Genomic DNA, 17456 nt, shown 5'->3' with positions numbered 1-17456 from the left:
CGTTATACAGACTCTCTCCTCATAGGTCTGCCTCTCTCTGCTCACTCTCTAGTTACAGGACCAGTGTTATACAGACTCTCTCCTCATAGGCCTGCCTCTCTCTGCTCACTCTCTAGTTACAGGACCAGTGTTATACAGACTCTCTCCTCATAGGTCTGCCTCTCCCTGCTCCTTCTCTAGTTACAGGACCAGTGTTATACAAACTCTCTCCTCATAGGTCTGCCTCTCTCTGCTCACTCTCTAGTTACAGTACCAGTGTTATACAGGCTCTCTCCTCATAGGTCTGCCTCTCTCTGCTCACTCTCTAGTTACAGGACCTGTGTTATACAGACTCTCTCCTCGTAGGCCTGCCTCTATCTGCTCTCCCTCTAGTGACAGGACCAGTGTTATACAGACTCTCTCCTCATAGGTCTGCCTCTCTCTGCTCACTCTCTAGTTACAGGACCAGTGTTATACAGACTCTCCCCTCATAGGTCTGCCTCTCTCTGCTCACTCTCTAGTTACAGGACCAGTGTTATACAAACTCTCTCCTCATAGGCCTGCCTCTCCCTGCTCCTTCTCTAGTTACAGGACCAGCATTATACAGACTCTCCCCTCATAGGTCTGCCTCTCCCTGCTCCATCCCTAGTTACAGGACCAGTGTTATACAGACTCTCTCCTCAAAGGCCTGGCTCTCTCTGCTCTCCCTCTAGTGACAGGACCAGTGTTATACAAACTCTCTCCTCATAGGCCTGCCTCTCTCTGCTCTCCCTCTAGTGACAGGACCAGTGTTATACAAACTCTCTCCTCATAGGCCTGGCTCTCTCTGCTCTCCCTCTAGTGACAGGACCAGTGTTATACAGACTCTCTCCTCATAGGTCTGCCTCTCTCTGCTCACTCTCTAGTTACAGGACCAGTGTTATACAGACTCTCTCCTCATAGGTCTGCCTCTCTCTGCTCTCCCTCTAGTGACAGGACCAGTGTTATACAGACTCTCCTCCTCATAGGTCTGCCTCTCTCTGCTCACTCTCTAGTTACAGGACCAGTGTTATACAGACTCTCTCCTCATAGGTCTGCCTCTCTCTGCTCTCCCTCTAGTGACAGGACCAGTGTTATACAGACTCTCCTCCTCATAGGTCTGCCTCTCTCTGCTCACTCTCTAGTTACAGGACCAGTGTTATACAGACTCTCTCCTCATAGGTCTGCCTCTCTCTGCTCTCCCTCTAGTGACAGGACCAGTGTTATACAGACTCTCCTCCTCATAGGTCTGCCTCTCTCTGCTCACTCTCTAGTTACAGGACCAGCGTTATACAGACTCTCCCCTCATAGGTCTGCCTCTCTCTGCTCCATCCCTAGTTACAGGACCAGTGTTATACAGACTCTCTCCTCATAGGTCTCCCTCTCTCTGCTCACTCTCTAGTTACAGGACCAGTGTTATACAGACTCTCTCCTCATAGGTCTGCCTCTCTCTGCTCACTCTCTAGTTACAGGACCAGTGTTATACAGACTCTCTCCTCATAGGTCTGCCTCTCTCTGCTCTCCCTCTAGTGACAGGACCAGTGTTATACAGACTCTCCTCCTCATAGGTCTGCCTCTCTCTGCTCACTCTCTAGTTACAGGACCAGTGTTATACAGACTCTCTCCTCATAGGTCTGCCTCTCTCTGCTCTCCCTCTAGTGACAGGACCAGTGTTATACAGACTCTCCTCCTCATAGGTCTGCCTCTCTCTGCTCACTCTCTAGTTACAGGACCAGCGTTATACAGACTCTCCCCTCATAGGTCTGCCTCTCTCTGCTCCATCCCTAGTTACAGGACCAGTGTTATACAGACTCTCTCCTCATAGGTCTCCCTCTCTCTGCTCACTATCTAGTTACAGGACCAGTGTTATACAGACTCTCTCCTCATAGGTCTGCCTCTCTCTGCTCACTCTCTAGTTACAGGACCAGTGTTATACAGACTCTCTCCTCATAGGTCTGCCTCTCTCTGCTCACTCTCTAGTTACAGGACCAGTGTTATACAGACTCTCTCCTCATAGGTCTGCCTCTCTCTGCTCTCCCTCTAGTGACAGGACCAGTGTTATACAGACTCTCTCCTCATAGGTCTGCCTCTCTCTGCTCACTCTCTAGTTACAGGACCAGCGTTATACAGACTCTCCCCTCATAGGTCTGCCTCTCTCTGCTCCATCCCTAGTTACAGGACCAGTGTTATACAGACTCTCTCCTCATAGGTCTCCCTCTCTCTGCTCACTCTCTAGTTACAGGACCAGTGTTATACAGACTCTCTCCTCATAGGTCTGCCTCTCTCTGCTCACTCTCTAGTTACAGGACCAGCGTTATACAGACTTTCCCCTCATAGGTCTGCCTCTCTCTGCTCACTCTCTAGTTACAGGACCAGTGTTATACAGACTCTCTCCTCATAGGTCTGCCTCTCTCTGCTCCATCCCTAGTTACAGGACCAGTGTTATACAGACTCTCTCCTCATAGGTCTCCCTCTCTCTGCTCACTCTCTAGTTACAGGACCAGTGTTATACAGACTCTCTCCTCATAGGTCTGCCTCTCTCTGCTCACTCTCTAGTTACAGGACCAGCGTTATACAGACTCTCCCCTCATAGGTCTGCCTCTCTCTGCTCACTCTCTAGTTACAGAACCAGCGTTATACAGACTCTCCCCTCATAGGTCTGCCTCTCTCTGCTCACTCTCTAGTTACAGAACCAGTGTTATACAGACTCTCCCCTCATAGGTCTGCCTCTCCCTGCTCCATCCCTAGTTACAGGACCAGCGTTATACAGACTCTCCTCCTCATAGGTCTGCCTCTCTCTGCTCACTCTCTAGTTACAGGACCAGTGTTATACAGACTCTCTCCTCATAGGTCTGCCTCTCTCTGTTCACTCTCTAGTTACAGGACCAGCATTATACAGACTCTCTCCTCATAGGTCTGCCTCTCTCTGCTCTCCCTCTAGTGACAGGACCAGTGTTATACAGACTCTCCTCCTCATAGGTCTGCCTCTCTCTGCTCACTCTCTAGTTACAGAACCAGCGTTATACAGACTCTCCCCTCATAGGTCTGCCTCTCTCTGCTCACTCTCTAGTTACAGAACCAGTGTTATACAGACTCTCCCCTCATAGGTCTGCCTCTCCCTGCTCCATCCCTAGTTACAGGACCAGCGTTATACAGACTCTCCTCCTCATAGGTCTGCCTCTCTCTGCTCACTCTCTAGTTACAGGACCAGTGTTATACAGACTCTCTCCTCATAGGTCTGCCTCTCTCTGTTCACTCTCTAGTTACAGGACCAGCATTATACAGACTCTCTCCTCATAGGTCTGCCTCTCTCTGCTCTCCCTCTAGTGACAGGACCAGTGTTATACAGACTCTCCTCCTCATAGGTCTGCCTCTCTCTGCTCACTCTCTAGTTACAGGACCAGTGTTATACAGACTCTCTCCTCATAGGTCTGCCTCTCTCTGCTCACTCTCTAGTTACAGGACCAGCGTTATACAGACTCTCCCCTCATAGGTCTGCCTCTCTCTGCTCCATCCCTAGTTACAGGACCAGTGTTATACAGACTCTCTCCTCATAGGTCTCCCTCTCTCTGCTCACTCTCTAGTTACAGGACCAGTGTTATACAGACTCTCTCCTCATAGGTCTGCCTCTCTCTGCTCACTCTCTAGTTACAGGACCAGTGTTATACAGACTCTCTCCTCATAGGTCTGCCTCTCTCTGCTCACTCTCTAGTTACAGGACCAGTGTTATACAGACTCTCTCCTCATAGGTCTGCCTCTCTCTGCTCTCCCTCTAGTGACAGGACCAGTGTTATACAGACTCTCTCCTCATAGGTCTGCCTCTCTCTGCTCACTCTCTAGTTACAGGACCAGCGTTATACAGACTCTCCCCTCATAGGTCTGCCTCTCTCTGCTCCATCCCTAGTTACAGGACCAGTGTTATACAGACTCTCTCCTCATAGGTCTGCCTCTCTCTGCTCACTCTCTAGTTACAGGACCAGTGTTATACAGACTCTCTCCTCATAGGTCTGCCTCTCTCTGCTCTCCCTCTAGTGACAGGACCAGTGTTATACAGACTCTCTCCTCATAGGTCTGCCTCTCTCTGCTCCATCCCTAGTTACAGGACCAGTGTTATACAGACTCTCTCCTCATAGGTCTGTATCTCTCTGCTCACTCTCTAGTTACAGGACCAGTGTTATACAGACTCTCTCCTCATAGGTCTGCCTCTCTCTGCTCACTCTCTAGTTACAGGACCAGTGTTATACAGACTCTCTCCTCATAGCTCTGCCTCTCTCTGCTCACTCTCTAGTTACAGGACCAGCGTTATACAGACTCTCCCCTCATAGGTCTGCCTCTCTCTGCTCACTCTCTAGTTACAGAACCAGCGTTATACAGACTCTCCCCTCATAGGTCTGCCTCTCTCTGCTCACTCTCTAGTTACAGAACCAGCGTTATACAGACTCTCTCCTCATAGGCCTGCCTCTCTCTGCTCCATCCCTAGTTACAGGGCCAGTGTTATACAGATTCTCTCCCTATAGGCCTGCCTCTTCCCGCTCCCCCTCTAATATTAAGCATTTGGAAACCCCCTCTATAAATCCTGCTTGCCCCTGTATACATTAGGTTAAAAAAATCAAACAGAGATTTAATAGTGATTACATTAAGTCAAAAAGCAGAAGACACTGGCCCTCATTCCGAGTTGTTCGCTCGCTAGCTGCTTTTAGCAGCAGTACAAACGCTAAGCCGCCGCCCTCTGGGAGTGTATCTTAGCTTAGCAGAAGTGCGACAGAAAGGATCGCAGAACGGAGTCTAAATTTTATCAAGCAGTTTCTGAGTAGCTGCAGACTTACTCCTACCTTGCAATCACTTCAGACTATTTAGTTCCTGTTTTGACGTCACAAACACGCCCTGCGTTCGGCCAGCCACTCCACCCGTTTCCCCAAGCATACCTGTGTTTTTATCCGACACGCCTGCGTTTTTTTCACTTACTCCCCGAAAACGGTCAATTACCACCCAGAAACACCCACTTCCTGTCAATCACTCAGCGGTCAGCAGTGCGACTGAAAAGCGTCGCTAGACCTTGTGTAGTCTTGTGTGAAAGTACGTCGCACGTGCGCACTGCGCACCATACGCATGCACAGAGATGACGCATTTTTACCTAATCGCCTCGCTGCGACCGAAAGCAGCTAGCGAACAACTCGGAATGACCACCACTTAGCGGGGGGGAAAAGTGAAGTCGCTCCTGGGGCACAGTTGCCAAAAGATGAGTGTTCCGGGGAATTAACGTCTCAATATCTAAGTTAAGGCTATGGAATAGCAGCACTCCAATATTATGTTCTAAACAACCAGGCAATCAATTATGAAGATTGTGGTGCACAAGGGCGCCATAAAATCTTCCAGGTCTTGGTACTTTCAAGGGAAGTGGCCAATCAGGTCCTGTCATGTATGTTGGGCCTGTGGGCCTCATGGAGATGTTGAGGCACTGCTGAGGGGCGTGGCTATGCCTCCTTTGTCTCCTCTCTCTCTCATGTCCAGCATATATGCTGCGTACCTGGTAGCTATATCAGACTTGTTTTGCCCCCTTTTCTGAACGGACCAACAATCTTTTGATTATTAATCATTTATAGAGAAGAAAGCAATAATACTATTTTCTTTGTGTGTGGGTTTTGTACTCTGTGTTACCATTTATATGTATGGTGCCACCAAATTACGTAACAATATACAAAGAATATTGAATTCTTCAGTCCCCTTAGGAGTTTATCATACAATCAAATTCCACACGATAGGGTACTGGTCTCCTGTGCTGTTAGACAGCAATGTTAGCCACTGTGCCAACTCTACCTCTCTGTGCAGGAATAATTTTTATTCAAAAATAAAAGATCCAGACAAATGTGGTAAATTTGTTCCTCATTGTCAACAGGTGGAACCGGGCGATGATTGGTACCAGATCACTTTTTACTTTCTCCTGTCAGTGTATGAGGACTACACAGATGAGGGCCAAAGGTTCGGATTTGTTGGTCCCGGCACAATTCCAGTGATATAGGAGTCTATTTACTAAGCCTTGGATGGAGATAAAGTGGACAAAGGCATAGGGGGTGATTCAGAGTTGATCGCAGCTGTGATAAATGTAGCACAGCTACGATCAGGAACACTGACATGCGGGGGGGACGCCCAGAACAGGACTAGCCCGCCCGCATGTCAGTCCCTGCTCCGTCGCAGAAGTCCAAAAGCATCGCACAGCGGCGATGCTTTTGTACTTCAGGAGTAGCTCCCGGCCAGTGCAGCTGCTGCGTGCTGGCCGGGAGCTACTTGTCGCTGCCCGGTTCGCTGCGGCTGTGTGTGACGTCATGCAGCCACCGCGGCCCGCCCCCAGCATGGTCCGGCCGCATTGGGTGGACTGCGCCCCTTAAACGGCGGCTTAACGCCACCATCCCGCCCAGCGACCACCTCTGCATGTCAATCAGGCAGAGGCAATCGCTAGCTAAAGACAGCCGTCAGCTGTCTGGCATGCGCCGGCGCACTGCAGCGCCGATGCATGTGCAGTTCAGGCTTGATCGCTGCTGTGCGAACACGCACAGCACCGATCAGGTCTGAATTAGCCCCCTAGTCCAGCCAATCAGCTCCAAACTGCCATGTCACAGGCTGGTTTTGAAAAATGGCAGTTAGGAGCTGATTGGCTGGTACTTTATCACTCTCCACTTTATCACTTTCAAAGCGATGATGCATCTAGCCCTTTATCTCTGTCCACTTTACTGTATCTCCATTCAAGGCTTAGTATATAGACCCAATAGGGGCAGATGTATTACACTTGGAGAACTGATAAAGTGGAAGGTGATAACGCACCAGCCAGTCAGCTCCTAACTGTCATTTTTCACACCTAGCCTGTAACTTGACAGTTAGGAGCTGATTGGCTGGTGCGTTATCACCTTATATTTTATTAGTTCTCCAGGTGTAATACATCTGCCCCAAAGTTGCTAAATTTAAGGCGGCATTTAGTTTTAAGGGAAAAACAACAACCTGGTTTTGCCCTAAAACTAATTACCTCTTTGAATATGCTGTGACATGACAGTTGGGAGCTGATTGTTTGGTACTTTAGCACTCCCCATTTTAACACACACTAAACCAAAAAACATATATGGTAAACTGTGTAATGTACATTGGCCCTCATTCCGAGTTGTTCGCTCGGAGTTTTTCATCGCATCGCAGTGAGAATTCTCTTAGTGCGCATGCGCAATGTTCGCACTGCGACTGCGCCAAGTAACTTTACTATGATGAAAGTAAGTTTACTCACGGCATTTTCATCGCTCCGACGTTCGCATTGTGATTGACAGGAAATGGGTGTTACTGGGCGGATGCACGGCGTTTTAGGGGCGTGTGGCTGGAAACGCTACCGTTTCCGGAAAAAACGCAGGAGTGGCCGGAGAAACGGTGGGAGTGCCTGGGCGAACGCTGGGTGTGTTTATGACGTCAGCCAGGAACGAAAAGCACTGAACTGATCGCACAGGCAGAGTAAGTCTGAAGCTACTCAGAAACTGCTAACTCGTTTGTAATCGCAATATTGCGCCTACGTCGGTCGCAATTTTAAGAAGCTAAGATTCACTCCCAGTAGGCGGCGGCTTAGCGTGTGTAACTCTGCTACATTCGCCTTGCGAGCGAACAACTCGGAATGAGGGCCATTATGTCAGTCAAGGATTACACACATTTAAATTATGTGGTATTGAGCAAATAGGCCTACAAAGTTATTTTTAAAAATATATTTTAAGCCTTAATTGAGGATTGTTATTGTGCAATTATGTGGCCAGCTATTCATTTTGAAGACTTTGAACACTTAATTGGACAATCACATTACAAATCCTTAGCCTAATTGGTTTCTTAATTTAGAAGGGATGGGATGAAATATTTAGGGGAAAAAACAAGCACGGGGGGTCATTCCGACCCGTTCACACGCATCGGTTTGTCGCTGCGGTGCGAACAGGTCTGGAATGCGCATGCGCAGTGGCCGCACTGCGCACGCACCTCGTTACACCGGCAACAGGGGTCGCCGGGTTACGTTGCGCTATACGAAGAAAGCGGTCGCAGAGCCGACCGCAAGAAGGTTGACAGAAAGAAGGCATTCTTGGGAGGATCTGGACCGATGGCGGATGTTTTCAGGGAGTGGTAAGGAAAACGCAGGCGTGTCCAGGAGAACAGAGGGCGGATGTCTGACGTCAAAGCCGGCTCCAGCATCGCAGAGATCGTCGCACAGGGTAAGTATGTCCAGGGCTAGTCAACTTCTGCACAAGCGATTGCAGCCCTGCTAAGCTAAAATACGCTCCCCCATAAGCGTGGACTAGTTGATCGCAGCAGCAGCAAAAAGTTGCTGGCTGCGATCAACTCGGAATGACCACCACTGTGCGAATATTTGCAAGCTAACGAAAACATGTGCAAGCCTGCAAAGGGACAGGACATGTACGACAGTGTATGTGTTGCTAGTGATGCGTTGGCAGTCATGCGAACGGATCGCTATCATGCGATGCTAAATAATACACACCTACTTTGTGCATTGTTCCGTGCTCGCTTGCAGTAGTACGTGGCGGGCATTTGTTTGCATTCGTGCGATGTGTTCGCTGCTGTGCGAACGCTGCTTGCGTGCAAATCAAATAGTGATCAACTCAAAATGGTGTCTATATCACCAGAATTGCACTGGGACCAGCAGAATCACAGCCTATTACATTTGGCCCAAGGACGTCTCACTGATGCGCTGACACACTGACAGGGAGATTGGAATAATAATGTGTCACGGTCTATCATCCAGGAATGTGTGATGGAGGGAGGGTGATGATTAATGTCTGGATCACATGGATGGAACATGGACAACATATAATGTTGAGATTAACCGTGTCTCATCCCCAGCTGCCGCTGGGGCATGGAGTCTATCACCTACACGAGGTCGACATCAGTTCTGCAAGTATGGCGGTGCAAGGCGGTACTGCGTACCGGTAAGAAATTCACAGCCGGTACGCAGTACCGCCGGGCCTCCACCTTGCAGACACCGTGTTGGAGAGAGGAGAGCTCAGCATGCTCCTCTCCTGCCTGTCTAGTCAGTCACTGCGGTGACCGTCGGTTTCTCCCACTGAGTCCGGCGGTGGCGTGTATTACTCAAACACCGGTACGTGAGCCAATCAGAGCTCGGGGACCGGGAGCCAATCAGGAGCCGCCGCTGCCGGACCGCAAGCTCTGATTGGCTCACAGACCGGCGCCAGATCTGATATACAGACTGCTGCTGCCACAGGACTCGAAGAGACCGGACTGAGGGCATGAGGGGCACGTGCTGCGCTCTCCTCTCCCCGACAGCAGCAGCAGCAGAAGATAGTGCCGGCCCCAAGCAGCAACAACAACAACAACAACAACAGTAAGTTGCGCTGCTGGGGGCATATCTGGCAATGTGGGGGCATGTGTATATGGCAAAGTGGGGCCATATCTGCCACTGTTTGAGCATATCTGGCACTGTGGAGGCATATCTGGCACTGTGGAGGCATATCTGGCACCGTGGGGGCATATCTGGCACTGTGGGGGCATGTGTGTATCTGGCACTATTGGGGGCTAATGTGTATCTGGCACTGCACTATTGGGGTCATATGTGTATCACGCCCCCATTTTCATTGGCCACACCCCATGTGGTATGCGGCCACACCCATTTTGGGAGGCACACGCACACCGTAACACTAAGAATTATTTTTCTACTTGCACCACTGGACGACATACACACCACATTAAATAAAAAAAAGGGATACTCAGCAGGTTTCTGCTGTCATGTTCATCTGAGGAGCTCGCTACATACCTGAGGTAGTCTGTATTTCTCTCTTAAATGTACCCGCAGGGTGGCTCTTTCTGCTTTCTTTTGGGCAAACTTGGCATCTCTTTCCATCCTGCCAAACAAAGTAAAATGTCTTTATGTATGCGGTAGTCTATAAAAGTAACAATTATAGCACAATGCTTCTAGAGGCATTTATATCTCTATAGGCATACCTCAGCCAGGAGCTCCAAAGCTGGTATGTTCTTACCTACCAAAGACCTGTACTCTGAAAACAGGGGTGGGGGGGGGGATGCAGTTAGCATCCTGACGTTCATGATGGCGGCAGTCAGAACACCGGCGCTGGAATCCTGACAGCCAGAATTCCGAATGTAAGTATGCCGGGGAGGGTTAGGGTTAGGCTGCGGGGGAAGGTTAGGGGTTAGGAACTAGGGGGAGGGTTAGAATAGGCTGTGGAAGGGGAGGGTTAGAACAGGCTGTGGGAAGGGAGGGTTAGAATAGGCTGTGGGAAGGGAGGGTTAGAATAGGCTGTGGAAGGGGAGGGTTAGAATAGGCTGTGGAAGGGGAGGGTTAGAATAGGCTGTGGAAGGGGAGGGTTAGAATAGGCTGTGGAAGGGAGGGTTAGAATAGGCTGTGGAAGGGGAGGGTTAGAATAGGCTGTGGGAAGGGAGGGTTAGAATAGGCTGTGGGAAGGGAGGGTTAGAATAGGCTGTGGGAAGGGGAGGGTTAGAATAGGCTGTGGGAAGGGAGGGTTAGAATAGGCTGTGGAAGGGGAGGGTTAGAATAGGCTGTGGGAAGGGAGGGTTAGAATAGGCTGTGGGAAGGGAGGGTTAGAATAGGCTGTGGGAAGGGAGGGTTAGAATAGGCTGTGGAAGGGGAGGGTTAGAACAGGCTGTGGAAGGGGAGGGTTAGAATAGGTTATGGGAAGGGAGGGTTAGAATAGGCTGTGGAAGGGAGGGTTAGAATAGGCTGTGGAAGGAGAGGGTTAGAATAGGCTGTGGAAAGGGAGGGTTAGAATAGGCTGTGGGAAGGGAGGGTTAGAATAGGCTGTGGGAAGGGAGGGTTAGAATATACTGTGGAAGGGGAGGGTTAGAATAGGCTATGGGAAGGGAGGGTTAGAATAGGCTGTGGAAGGGAGGGTTAGAATAGGCTGTGGAAGGGGAGGGTTAGAATAGGCTGTGGGAAGGGAGGGTTAGAATAGGCTGTGGGAAGGGGAGGGTTAGAATAGGCTGTGGAAGGGGAGGGTTAGAATAGGCTGTGGGAAGGGAGGGTTAGAATAGGCTGTGGAAGGGGAGTGTTAGAATAGGCTGTGGAAGGGAGGGTTAGAATAGGCTGTGGGAAGGGAGGGTTAGAATAGGCTGTGGAAGGAGAGGGTTAGAACAGGCTGTGGGAAGGGAGGGTTAGAAAGAATAGGCTGTGGAAGGGGAGGGTTAGAATAGGCTGTGGAGGGGGAGGGTTAGAATAGGCTGTGGGAAGGGAGGGTTAGAATAGGCTGTGGAAGGGGAGGGTTAGAATAGGCTGTAGAAGGGGAGGGTTAGAATAGGCTATGGGAAGGGAGAGTTAGAATAGGCTGTGGAAGGAGAGGGTTAGAATAGGCTGTAGAAGGAGAGGGTTAGAATAGGCTGTGGAAGGGGAGGGTTAGAATAGGCTGTGGGAAGGGAGGGTTAGAATAGGCTGTGGGAAGGGAGGGTTAGAATAGGCTGTGGAAGGGGAGGGTTAGAATAGGCTGTGGAAGGGGAGGGTTAGAATAGGCTGTGGAAGGGGAGGGTTAGAATAGGCTGTGGGAAGGGAGGGTTAGAATAGGCTGTGGAAGGTGAGGGTTAGAATAGGCTGTGGAAGGGGAGGGTTAGAATAGGCTGTGGGAAGGGAGGGTTAGAATAGGCTGTGGGAAGGGAGGGTTAGAATAGGCTGTGGAAGGGGAGGGTTAGAATAGGCTGTGGGAAGGGAGGGTTAGAATAGGCTGTGGAAGGGGAGGGTTAGAATAGGCTGTGGAAGGGGAGGGTTAGAATAGGCTGTGGAAGGGGAGGGTTAGAATAGGCTGTGGAAGGGGAGGGTTAGACTGTGGAAGGGGAGGGTTAGAATAGGCTATGGGAAGGGAGGGTTAGGCTGCGGTGGGGAGGTTAGGGTTAGGCTGCGGGGGGGTGGCTAGGGCCAGGCTGCGGGGGGAGGGGGGGTAGGATTAATTAGGATTAGGCTGCAGGGGAGTTAGGGTTTAGGCACTAGGGGGAGGGTTAGGCTGTGGAAGAGGACGGCTTGGATTATGTTGCAGGAGGAGGTTAGGGGTTAGGCACTAGGGGGAGGGTTAGGCTGCGGGAGGGGAAGGTTAGGGGTTTGGCACTAGGGAGAGGGTAAGGCTGCGGAAGGGGAGGGCTAGGATAGGCCGTGCCGTGGGAAGGGAGGTTTAGGGTTAGGCTGCAGTGGGGAGGTTAGAGTTAGGCTGCGGCGGGGGGGTTAGGATTAGGTTGCAGGGGGGAGGTTAGGGTTTAGGCACTGGGGGAGGGTTAGGCTGCGGGAGAGGAGGGTTAGGATTAGGCTGCGGGGGGAGGTTAGGGGTTATGCGCTAGGGGGAGAGTTAGGCTGTGGGAGTGGAGGATTAGGCTGTGGGGGGAGGAGGTTAGGGGTTATGCGCTAGGGGGAGAGTTAGGCTGCGGGAGTGGAGGATTAGGATTAGGCTGTGGGGGGAGGAGGTTAGGGGTTAGGCACTAGGGGGAGGGTTAGGCTGTGGAAGGGGAGAGTTAGGATTAGGCTGCTGGGGGGAGGTTAGGGGTTATGCAGTAGGGGAGAGTTAGGCTGGCGGAGAGGAGGTTTAGGATTAGGCTGCGGGGGGAGGTTAGGGGTTAGGCACTAGGGGGAGGGTTAGGCTGCAGCGTGGTTAGGTTAGGCTGCAAGTAGGGAGAGTTAGGGTAAGGGGCAGGGTTAGCTTACCTTCCAAAAAGTGGTGGGATTCTGACAATTGGCATCCTGTCATGATCCCACACCCAACCCGGGGGGAGATATACAGAGCTGCAATACGTCATGTATCCTGCTCCTGATCCCACTTGCCAGGTGAGTAAAGTCATTAGGAATTGGTGCCAAGAATTTTAATTTCTTATTTCTACAATAAGAAATTAAGGGGGATATCTAATTACCCGCGATATTGTGCTGCAGGTGCGAAAAACGGGTGGTTTTAGAGTTTTTTTTTTATCACCCTATCCAGTTAGGTCCTGTGAAAAACATCTGTTTTTCACATGAAAATACATAGGTCATGCGAAAATATGTATTTTTGCAGTACTTACCGCAGGTCAAAGGGGCACTTAATGCAGGGGCCTGCCCCTGCTATGTATAAAAGTAATATGATATGTCCTGCAGTCCCCCCAGGGGCAAACGCAGCATTTCTAGAGTGGGTTTTCCAAATGCAGTCCACAATCTCCCACTCTGCAGAACATCTGAGTGAGCGAGCCTGGGGGAGCGGTAGAAGAACCTAGTACAGACCCTGGACATTAATGTAAACATTGGTCTTTTTATACACTGGATACTGTATGGAATACAGTATATGTAACACTATAGATGGTCTATAGTATAGGCTGTATCAAACATATTTAACTAATATAAAAAAAAAGTGGTCAGAAAATAGGTTAAACATCCCTTAGTCGATGAATAAATAAACAAACAGAACCAGTAGGAGGCAGAACTGCATTTTCTAAGCACACATTCTCCCACTTCATGGTAAGGCGCCTGTCTCTTCTACCTGGCAGCTGCTCTCTGGTCCAGTGCACTAATTGAGGGCTCAGAGCAATACACACAGTAAACTTGGGGTCCGAATTTAGACCTGAACACTGCTGTGTGTTTTTTCGCACAGCGGGCGATCAGCTATTAACTGTGCATGCACCGCAATGCACACGCGCGTCGGCAAACAACAACAGGCATCGCCAATCAGCAACAGGCTGTTGCGAAAATTCTAATCGCACAGCCATTCACATGCTGATTGACAGGAGGAAGCCGTTTGTGGGTAATAACTGACCGTTTCCTAGGAGTGTCAGGGAAAACGCAGGCATTCTCAAGCAATTTCAGGGAGGGTGTGTGACGTCATCTCCGGCCCCGATCAGCCTGTTCTCGTCGCACTGTAGGAGTAAGTCCTAGGCTGCGCAGAGACTGCACACACTGGGCAAACCATTCCTTGGTGAGTGAGGTGCGAACGGATTTGCAGCGGTCCGCTGACAGGGATTTTTAGCTCGGCGTGCACATGCGATCGCACACTTGCACGGGGCGAATATACACTCCCCTTGGGTGGCGACTATCTGATCCCAGGACAACAAAATTAGCCGCCCGGCGATCAGATTTGAATCACACCCTTGATACAAGAAGCTGCTACCACTGGACACGTGTAGCAGCTCTGCTCTGTCCTTTAAATTACATGTTGTGGCAGCAGCTCTAGAAATCGTATTATGTACATAATCTGAGCTCCTGCTAGCCAAGAGGAGGGGGGTCTCCGAGTAACCGGAAACTCCCCTGCGTTTACCTATGCTTCCATGTATATTTGTACTTAATATTTGAGGGTACCTCTAAAAATCCGGTGTATTCGGGTAATATGCTGAAAATCTTTTTTTTTAAGAAATGCAGTTAATTTGCCGACAATGCCGACAGCCGGAATCCCGGCGCACAGGAGCTATTCCTACTTGTGGGTGTCCACAACACCCATAGAGTGGGAATAGAACCAGTGGCGAGCGCACGGCAAAAACAGGCTAATATCGGGCTATCCTATTGTAGACGTTTTTACAGCGCAGTAAACTACCCGCTATCGAATCCGGGATAAGTTCCCAGACCCATGTGCTATCACTGGAAAAACGGGTCTCCTGGGGCTGTTTATCGGGGATTATGCTTCACGTGCCTCAGCATAATCCCCACTAAGTAAGCGCTAATAGGATAGCCCCAGGGAAATCGAATAACTGGGGCAATTCACCACAGTTAATTGAATATAACCCTAAATCTCTCCATACTACTTAAGAGATGGAACAGCGGTGGAACGTGTGAAGAGGCGAGTATTTAAAGAAAATCAACACGTATATTATCATTTTAGTAAAATAATTTTATTTATTTAAGATTGGAATGCTGCTACATTTGGGGGATGGAGTGGGGCTGACCTGGTACCGTTCTTCAAAACGGGTGCGTGTTGCCCGGTTTTGTAGGAGTGACGGGTCCAGGGTCTGTTTTCATCAGACGCAGACTTCCAGGGTCCAACGCCCAGCTTACGCAGGCTGGCCAGTGAATAATACTATTGCGATTTGCGTCCGATGGCGCGGCACTCGGAGCCTCGCTAATGCTATCTCCTACAGACGCCTGCTGCTGCATTTGAATTTTAAAGACACGGAAATTGCTTCCTTGCGGCTGTGCAATCCCATACAAATGTGAATCAGGCCCACTGTGCAAACATATGCTAGTGTTGCTACTGCTGGGATATGGATTGAGACGCTCACTGGCTGGCTCGCAGATCTCAGCGTCTGTGTACACAACGCGGAGGTGGTCGCACATTCTTCATAGGTCGACCATCTGAGTTACCATACGGTGGTGCTGAATGGCAGTGTGCATTAAGAGGCATGCGTTGTATTTTCTGTGTACGCGATTGTAGTTGTAGGCTGAGACGCTGCCATCAGAAATTATGGGGCCCGGGACTGCCAGAATAGGCAGAGCCCCCCACCGCCACTTACCTTCCTCTCCCCTTGCAGCCACCACAACTTACCGCTCTGGACACCGGTTGCAGCTCCCGGGACAAACTGCTGAATACCAGGTGGCACCCCTAGGCTTGACTGTGGCGGTCTGGGACCACAGCAACAGCACAGGGAAGTAGTCCGGAGCAGGAAGTCATAGAAGAACAGCTCCAGCAGTATTTCAAATTTGTGGCAGGCCACGAACCAATTGGAGCTAACGGACCGGCAGCCATTCAGGAGCTGCCATTGCATATTCAAAATGGCGCCGGTGCTGCCCCTCTGTGGCAGTCTCTGGCACACTACATCCAGACTGTTGTCATGTGGGCCTCCTCTCAGTTAGGGCCTGGGACTGGAGTCCCGACATCCCCCCCCCCCTCCCCTCTCCCTACAAGCCCCACCACCACCCCTCCCCAGCCACTGGCCTCACCGCACGTCACTCGTCACTGCAGAACTCTCACAATGAAGTGTTAATAAACAATATCTAAGAAACTTGGTTAAAATTCTGCAGGGATAGAGTACGTTTCGTTAGGCTATAGATATTTGTCATTAGACCCAATCAGAGGAACCCTCCACCATACTCGGTGCAGATCCTACATTCAGAAAGTCCAACTTCTCTACATCTCTAAGTAAAATGGAGAAAAGTAAATGTTACTAACCCTTTACCTATGGTAAAGTTGCATTATAAAGGTATAATGGGTGCAGGGTGTATACAGTGCACACTGGGCTTTGATCAAATGGGCCCTGCTCCCCCAACGTGCCACCAGAACAGGGTCTGACCCAGTGGCTGTGGACACTATATTTCAGGTGCTTGAGGAGGCAGCCATCTCGGCAAGGCAGGGGGCGTGGTGCAGCACATTGGGGGTGTGGCCACAGGTGCTGTTGCTGGGTAGGGGTGGGGGCGTGTCCGCAAATTCCTTTCAACGCGGACCCGCCCCCGCCACCCAATGTCGAGATTACAGGCATTGTGCGGCAAGGGGGTGGGGGCCACAATGACGCATATCACATCATCAGCAGGGCCGGCTTTACCATTAGGCAGCTTTAGGCGGCTGCCTAGGGGCGCCGGCCACTGGAGGGCACCACTGAGTTCATCTAGCAAAAAACTGAAGGATGTCTCTGTATGCCGGTCAGTAATGAACTTACATATGGTGGGATGGAACACACAGTAGCGGATCTTGCTATGGGCACGCAGGATTTTTGCCCGGGGTAACCGACTTCCGGAGGGCACCGCCGTCATCCGGAGGGCGCCGCCACCAGGGCAAGCTCCGCTACTGGTGCCCCCCGGTGCTCGGTAGATGCGGTGCGCAATTACATCATCGTGCACCGCACGGCATTGTGGGAACGGCACATAAACACCAGGGGTCATAATTGACCTCTAGTGTGTATGCGGTGCTATGGGAGAGATGTCATGATGTCTCTCCCATAGATCCAAGGAGCGGAAACGGTGTCGGAGACGGAGGGCAGCAGCGGTCGGGAAGCAGGAGCGGGGATTGTAAGTATTAATTTTTATTTTTTAAGTGGCGCAACTAGAGGGCACAACTCTACAGGGGGCACAGTACTGGGGGCACGGTGTAACTAGGGGGCACAACTCTACAGGGGGCACAGTACTGGGGGCATGGCACAACTAGGGGGCACAACTCTACAGGGGTCATAACTGACCACGCCCCTTCTCTGTGTAGCCACGCCCCTATTTTTATCGCCCGGGGCGCCACAAAGTCTAGATCCAGTCCTGGGAACACAATAAGGAGCATACAAACATATGACTCCGGAATCCCGACAGCCGGCAACCTGAATGTTAGCATGCCAAAGAGGGTTTGGGTTAGGCTGCGGAGAGGGAGGGTTAGGGTAAAGGGTAAGGTTAATTAATTTCATTTAAGATGTTGGTATTATAGTGGTCGGCATGCTGCTGTCAGTATTCTGACTGACTGACGGCATCCCGTACCCAAACCCAATAAAATATCTCCATCAGGAGCGGTTCTTGGTGCGGGGCACTGCGGCCTGGGGGCGCG

At 50.6% G+C, this 17456-nt stretch overlaps 1 protein-coding gene across 1 annotated transcript in view; it reads right to left on the bottom strand.

Annotated features, from left to right (window-relative positions):
• Positions 1-17456, bottom strand: part of CPLX4 (complexin 4) — a 30968-nt gene that overhangs the window by 8782 nt on the left and 4730 nt on the right. The window contains exon 2 of the mRNA XM_063913987.1: positions 9794-9881. Coding sequence (XP_063770057.1) covers positions 9794-9881 — 88 coding nt within the window. The remainder of the gene's footprint in view (positions 1-9793; positions 9882-17456) is intronic.

This window comes from Pseudophryne corroboree, chromosome 1, assembly GCF_028390025.1.
Source record: "Pseudophryne corroboree isolate aPseCor3 chromosome 1, aPseCor3.hap2, whole genome shotgun sequence".
NCBI classification, from domain to species: Eukaryota; Metazoa; Chordata; class Amphibia; order Anura; family Myobatrachidae; genus Pseudophryne; species Pseudophryne corroboree.
This window is presented reverse-complemented; position numbering and strand designations above follow the sequence as displayed.